This window comes from Gekko japonicus, unplaced genomic scaffold (assembly GCF_001447785.1).
Source record: "Gekko japonicus isolate JY-2015 unplaced genomic scaffold, Gekko_japonicus_V1.1 scaffold1343, whole genome shotgun sequence".
Lineage (NCBI taxonomy): Eukaryota > Metazoa > Chordata > Lepidosauria > Squamata > Gekkonidae > Gekko > Gekko japonicus.
In genome coordinates this window covers 370,867-378,470 of record NW_015177054.1, presented here as the reverse complement: position 1 = coordinate 378,470, position 7,604 = coordinate 370,867, and the positions used below count along the sequence as shown (strand labels likewise).

The 7,604-nt window shown below is 50.5% G+C and overlaps 1 protein-coding gene across 1 annotated transcript in view; it reads left to right on the top strand.

Annotated features, from left to right (window-relative positions):
• The window catches only part of LOC107124639 (major facilitator superfamily domain-containing protein 1-like), a 29,324-nt gene that overhangs the window by 12,501 nt on the left and 9,219 nt on the right, over positions 1–7,604 (top strand). The window contains exons 8-9 of the mRNA XM_015428131.1: positions 2,005–2,105; positions 3,969–4,038. Coding sequence (XP_015283617.1) covers positions 2,005–2,105; positions 3,969–4,038 — 171 coding nt within the window. The remainder of the gene's footprint in view (positions 1–2,004; positions 2,106–3,968; positions 4,039–7,604) is intronic.

The following is a 7,604-nucleotide window of genomic DNA, read 5'->3' as shown; positions in this document are numbered from 1 at the left end:
CTCATGGGAAAATACATCTACTAGGCTTGCTTGCTAAGCTGAATCATCACAGTGAGAAATACAAGCTGCCTGCTAGCTTTACCTGATGGATCATCACTTGGGAAATGTACAATAGGTTGCTGCATTGTTCGGTACAAATAACTGTACATGGGTATCTATCCTCCATCAGGAAGAAGACAGTTGGACTCTTCATGTGATATAACTTAGTTTGAAAGTGTTTGAAATGTGATGTTGTCGTTTGAAAGTGTTTACAATACACCAGAGTTGATGTTGTGCATAAAAAGCAAATATATTTAGCCAGGGCTCTTTTTGTAGAAAAAGCCCAACAGGAACTCATTAGCATAATAGACCACACCCAACAGCAGAAACTCATTAGCATATTGGACCACACCCCTGACAGCACAGCTCATTAGAACATTAGGCCGCACCCCCATGTTACCAGAAGTGTGGTCATCCAGCCACACCCACCTTTTGCTTGTTATTCTGTTTACCTTGTTTGTTGTCAAAACCCAGGGCCTTTTTTTGTAGCAGGAACTCCTTTGCATGTTAGGCCACACACCCCTAATGTAGCCAATCCTAATGAGTTCCTGCTGTTGGGTGTGGCCTATTATGCTAATGAGTTCCTGCTGGGCGTGGCCAACTCAGGAGCCAGCCGGAACTCCATTCCTGTGCGTTCCTGCCCAAAAATAGCCCTGTATTTAGCTATAAGTACACGTGAATATTGTGTTTATTATTTCAACACGGTGTTTTCTGTGTTTATCTAACTTAGCCCCGTTCCCTGTGTGCTTGTTGTGCTTCCCCTTATCAGCAGCAAGGGGGGGGGATGGCAATCATCCAGCCCAGAGGGCCTTGTGTTCTCAGCTTTTCTAGTCCACCATTCGACCCACCTGCAGCCGCCGCATTATCTTGGGCCAAGGAGCCACTTTGAGCTGCTGGTGGTCAGGATTCTGCGTTCCACCGTGGTGTCTTGACGCAAGCTTTTTTCACAAGAATACATTCTCCTCTGCAGGTTGGCATTCTGCTAGTTGAGCGTGTTAGGGAAGAACAGGTGGCTGTTACCTTAAAAAAAGAGAGAGGGAGCTAATACTAGAGCATGTTAAAACAAGACTGGTGTGGGTTGACGGCGTCATTTCAGAAGAACACCTCCAGGCTGGGCTGGCCTTGGCCTTGTGTTTGGGCAGCAGATCCTAGAAGGCGGCATCATTTCCTTACCTGCATCCTCTTTTAAGTAAAGAGCCTGGGCAGAATTATGCATTTTGGGGGTTGTGCTTTGGGTACCACAATTTCTCAGGCTGATCCTGGCTCCTTTCCCGCACACCTGCAGCCAGGAACTGGGAAGCATGTCACGTGCCCCCCCTTTCCAGCTAGTGAGGTATGATCTCTTGGGGTGACCTTTCTTCCTTTGTGTCTTTGGGAAGTGAAAATATAGTGTAAGCACCATTTACCCTTTAAGATTTGGAGGGCATGTAGGAACTGTGTTTGGTGTAGTTTGGTGTAGTGGTTAAGTGTGCGGACTCTAATCTGGGAGGACCGGGTTTGATTCCCCACTCCTCCACTTGCACCTGCTGATGCGACCTCGGGTCAGTCACAAGCTCTGGCACAGCTGTCCTTGAAAAAGAGCAGTTTTGTGTCAGAGTTCTCTCAGCCCCACCCACCTAACAGGCAATGTTCCCTCTAAGCTGTGGAGTCTTCTGAGCAAATATTCTACTTTGTGAGCTACCGGCATTCAGGCTGTGAGCGAGCGATTTGGCTACTGCATGAATTAGTTTGCTCCGGAGCCGTCCTTCCTGAGCTGGGACAAAAATGTGCGAATCAGAGGCTAAAAAACTGTGAACTAGCTCACACTAACTCAGCTTTGAGGGAACACTGCTCACAGGGTGTCTGTTGTGGGGAGGGGAAGGGAAAGGATTTTGTAAGACGCTCTGAGACTCCAAGTGAAGGGCGGGGTATAAATCCAATCTCTTCTTCTTCTTCTTCATCTCCACTCTTTTTTCCTCCTGGCAGCGGGTTCAGGATGTCCGGCATTTGCCTCTTCGCTACTGGCTTCTGGTTCTCACCATCATGTTCTTCTACAACGGAGTCTTCCCCTTTGTAGCAGATGCAAGGTATGGTTCCTGGCAGTTCTGGAAACAAGGCACAGTTTTTAAGCATGTTCTCTTCTTCTTGGGGGGTGGAGACAATTGAGCCCTGCCTCCCACTTGCTATGGAGAGAGGACTTGGTAAACTACTTCCTGCTCGGTCCGTTTAAGGGAGGGAAGCCCCTTGGTTCCGGTCCTGTGTCATGGTAGAGCCAGGGAGGCAGGCATACAGGGGGAATCACAATACAAGTCCAAAGGTCAGCCGGGAGAGCAGTCAGCAGAGCATTAAACAAGTCCCAAAACACCAGACAAAGCCGTAGCCAAACGTTACCAGAGGTCAGAGTACAGGGAGCAAAGCCGAGGGCGTGGTCAGGTTCAAAGCTGGAAGTCAGGAGCCAGAGCAGTCCAAACACAAGCCGAGTCCAAAAGCCACAGAGTCAAACAGGAATCAAGGTGCAGAGCTTCTGGTTCTACGAACGAGGTTGCCAGCACAAATTGCTCATGGCCAGAGGCCCTACTAAATAGTGCTCTGGCCCATTAACTCATTAGCACCTTTGTGCGAGGTCCTGGCTGCTGTTAAAACTCAGGGCTCAAGGATCTCCGCCCTCTTGAACGTGCTTCTTTTCGTCGGCTAGCCAGCTCCTGACGTCTCTGATCCCTAAGCCTACTTACAGGTGGGGGAGATGCAGGTGGTGAGCTGCTTATGGCCTGCTCAATCCCAGGTGCAAACCGTCCTGTAGTTGACTCAGATTGCTGTGTATCCTCCTCAGTACTTACAGTAGGTGCAGATCCTGATGCTTCTTCAGCTCTTAAAGGCACTGAATCCTCCTCTCTTAGGCTGTCAGGAGCTGGCTCTGGGGCTGAGTCAAGGGCAGGCATGACATCCTGCCTGCTTCAAAGCCACAGGGCTCCTGCTCTGAGAATATTCTTTTAAAAAATAATCGTGGCAGCAGCTTGGCTAGAATGTTATTTGCACTCAGCCGCACATTGTGGCATAGTGGTTAGAGTGCTGGACTTTGACAGGGGAGAACCAGGTTCAAAGGCCCACTCTGCCATGAAGCTGGACTGGGTGATTTCAGGCCAGTCATTCTCAGCTTAGCCTACCTCACCGGGTCGTTGTGAGGATAACACGGGAGAACGGAGCCGCGAGTTCCTTGTGGGAAGGATGGGACAGAAAGGTGGTAGCTCTGCCCGGTCCCTGCGAGGCTAGATCCCACTGTGTATTTGCTGAGCAACAGCTAGAGGAGGAGACTGCTTCTAGCCAGCAAGAAGTGGATGGCGCTTCCAGGCTAGTTGTGGGTGGGAGCTACAAGCATCCCAGTCAATTAGCAATCAGTGTTCCCTCTAAGCTGAGTTAGTGTGAGCTAGCTCACAGTTTTTTTAGCCTCCGGCACACACATTTTTGTCTTGGCTCAGGGAGAATGGCTCCAGAACAAACTAATTTATGCAGTAGCTGAATCGCTGGCTCACAACTTTAGTGCCAGCAGCTCACAAAGTAGAAATCTTGCTCACAAGACTCCACAGCTTAGAGGGAACGTCCTCCTGTTTTGGCTCGCAGAGGGACCAGCACCTTGCGCGTGGAACAGAAAGCCCAGCTGGCTGCGGAGACGGGCAGGAGCCGCTCCTGGGCCAGATGGGGTTGCCAAGCCAAGCCAAGGGCAGAGAGCACAAAAAAGGGCTGGATCGGAGCCAAACCCACCCACCATTGCTGCAAGGACTCCGCTCACACCTAGCCAGTGGACGTACAGGGGGAAGACATGGTGATAACCTGCTTGGGTTAAGGAAAACGCCCTGAACCCACTTTGCCTTTCTGTCCACCATCACTTTTCAAGGCAGTCCCTTTGCACAGCACAGTTCTGTTTTACTCGGGTGTGTACCCACTCCGACCAGGGTCAAAATGGCTCAGGTAGTCGCAGACAGGGAGCATGTAGGAAACCGAAGTCCTGATGACTTTTTGGAGGTACTCCGAAGGAGGCTGAGAGTGGAAGCCGTCCCCCCTTGCAATGCAGCCGTGGCCATGAGCCCGCCATCGGGTGCTCTGATCTGCTTCTAAAAGTGCTGCGCTTGGCGATTCTAACACCGTGTTGCCAGTGGAAGCGGGGGGGGGGGCTGCACAGCCCTGGATGCCAGCCCGCCTCCCCCTCCTCGACCTTGGCGAGTCTCTCGCTGTCTTCTTCGGCATCAGCAGAATAGGCACATTGATTGCAGGGAGAGGGGTGAGTCTGGAAGTCGAGCAGAGGCAAAGCGCTGGCTCCGCAGAGAACAGGAGCAGTCCGTCGTCGTGCCGCTCCCGCTTTCCCGCAGAGGTGGCGATGAGTGCTGCATCCTGGGTCATTCCCCTCGACCTGGCCTGTACTGTGTCTCTGGTCCCAGGCAATGTTCCCTCTGAGCTGTGGAGTCTTGTGAGCAAACATTCTGCCTTTGTGAGCGACTGGCATGAAAGTTGTGAGCGAGCGATTTGGCTGCTGCATAAATCAGTTTGCTGTGGAGCCCGTCCTTCCTGAGCTAAGACAAAAATGTGTGAGCCGGAGGCTATGTGAGCTAGCTCACACTGACTCAGCTTAGAGGGAGCACTGCTCTGGAGCCACCCTTCCTGAGCTAAGACAAAAATGTGTGAGCCGGAGGCTATGTAAGCTAGCTCACACTGACTCAGCTTAGAGGGAGCACTGCTCTGGAGCCACCCTTCCTGAGCTAAGACAAAAATCTGTGAGCCGGAGGCTAAAACACTGTGAGCTAGCTCACACTAACTCAGCTTAGAGGGGACACTGCTCTGGAGCCCACCCTTCCTGAGCTAAGACAAAAATGTGTGAGCCGGAGGCTATGTAAGCTAGCTCACACTGACTCAGCTTAGAGGGAGCACTGCTCTGGAGCCACCCTTCCTGAGCTAAGACAAAAATCTGTGAGCCGGAGGCTAAAACACTGTGAGCTAGCTCACACTAACTCAGCTTAGAGGGGACACTGCTCTGGAGCCCACCCTTCCTGAGCTAAGACCAAAATCTGTGAGCTGGAGGCTAAAAAACTGTGAGCTAGCTCACACTAACTCAGCTTAGAGGGAACACTGGTCCGAGGGTGCATCTCAGCAATGCCAGAAATGGATTTGGGGATGGCTTTTGTCACCAGAAACTGTTCTGAGATCGACTTTTGGGGTGGCTTTGATCGTGCGAAGCTGCCTTATACCAGATCAGACTACGGACCCATTCAGCAGTGTCTGTGGCCATTTGCTGTGAATCGCCTGGAGCAATGTTCCCTCTAAGCTGTGGAGTCTTGTGAGCAAAAATTCTGCTTTGTGAGCTCCTGGCATTAAAGCTGTGAGCGAGCGATTTGGCTGCTGCATAAATTAGTTTGCTCTGGAGCCCCCTCCTTCCTGAGCTAAGACAAAAATGTGTGAGCTGGAGGCTAAAAAACTGTGAGCTAGCTCACACTAACTCAGCTTAGAGGGAACACTGGCCTGGAGTACTGAAAAATAAGAGAAGGCTGGGCTATGAGCAGCCTAAGTCAATCCAGCCCATCCGTCAGAGGTTTAATGAAGCCAGAACTCTGCTAGCTCCCCCCCCCCTTCTGCCTAAGGGGTGGGGGAGTTTAAATGTTGTCTGGGGCTTGTTCTGACAGCTGCCAAGAGTAAAGCTTTGGCACGTTCCATTCCTGCAGTCCTTGAGCCCCTGCTGGGCCACACTGCTGCTGAACAATGAGTTGTGCTGTGGGGTGGTTGCTTTTCCATGCATAAAGGGGAGGGATATGAAGTGTGATGCGCCACAGGGGTCCCAGCAAACGCAGATTATACGCTGCAGGGCTCATCAGAAAGCACTGTGAGAATTCCCAGTGAACTGCTTCCAGAGACCCGGCTCTGGTGGTTGACCTTGAATGCTTGTGGTCAAATCGATTTTCTGGCGCTCTTTCTTGCAATATTTTTGAACAGACACTTGAAACAGCCGCATGTGGAGATGGGGCCACTGGTCCATCGAGGCTGGTATTCAATGTTCCCTCTAAGCTGTTGAGTCTTGTGAGCAAAAATTCTATTTTGTGAGCTACTGGCATTAAAGTTGTGAGCCAGCGATTCGGTTACTGCACAAATTAGTTTGCTCTGGAGCCCTCCTTCCTGAGCTAGGATAAAAATATGTGAGCTGGAGGCTAAAAAACTGTGAGCTAGCTCACACTAACTCACCTTAGAGGGAATACTGCTGGTATTGTCTGTTTTTTACCATCTCAGGCTAGGGTCCAGCTCTTACTGGCACCCATCAACTAGACCTGCTGGGGATCAAACCTTGGCTCTTCTCTGTGCAAACTTCACTGTAGCCTCAAGTCACATGATGTCCTGTGAGCCTCTGCACATGACAGATGGGTTTACTGAAGAGTGAGGTATTTTATACCTTTCAGAGGCTCACATTCGTAGTCTAGAATGAGTTGAAGTGGCATTAGGGGCCCCTGCTCTCAGTACAGGACACCCAAAATTAAAGCATATGTTGTTTTGGCAGCCCATGTATGCTCTTGAGAGCCAGTTTGGTGTAGTGGTTAAGTGTGCGGACTCTAATCTGGGAGAACCGGGTTTGATTCCCCACTCCTCCACGTGCACCTGCTGATGTGACTTTGGGTCAGTCACAAGCTCTGCCACAGCTGTCCTTGAAAAAGAGCCGTTTGTGTCAGAGCTCTCTCAGCCCCACCCACCTCCCAGGGTGTCTGTTGTGGGGAGGGGGAGGGAAAGGAGTTTGTCAGCTGCTCTGAGACTCCTTTGGGTAGTGACGAGCGGGGTATAAATCCAATCTCCTCCTCTTCTTCTTTTACCTCACGGTGTCTGTGGTGGGGAGGGGGAGGGAAAGGAGTTTGTCAGCCGCTCTGAGACTCCTTTGGGTAGTGACGGGCGGGGGACAAATCCAATCTTCTCTTCTTCTTCTTGTATTGAGGGAGGGAAAATACATACATCCCCCCCCCCCCCCCCCCCCGCACCGTTCCTGTCATGAGGGGATGGTTCTATGGGGAAATATATCTGGCTTCAAACTGGGAACATCAAACTCCTCTGGAGCCCTTATTTTTTCATTTAAAACATTTTCATGCTGCATTTTCACCCAACTTGTGGTCTCCGGAGCATTGAATACTGGGAACCATTAAAGCAAGCTTTTAAAAATACATACGATAAAAACTAAAACCAACCATTAAACACACAAGCATTTAAACAGAACAGATAAACAGGAAGGAGTAAGTGAACAGCGAATGAAACTGATTAAGTCTTTACGCACTGGTAGTAGACCTTGATTGAAGTGACAGATGAACTTCCCAAAGATTCTGTGCCACAATTGAGAAGGCCCTCAGGTGGGCACTCAAAGGAGGGCCCCTGAAGATAACCACAGTTGTCTTCTTCACCCAAAAAGTGATTAACACATGGAATTCACTGCCACAGGAAGTGGTGGCGGCTACAAGCATGGACGGCTTCAAAAGGGAATTAGATAAGCATATGGAGCAGAGGTCCATCAGTGGCTATTAGCCACAAGGTATAGATAGGGGCTCTGGGGCGAGTGATGCTCTGTCTTCTTG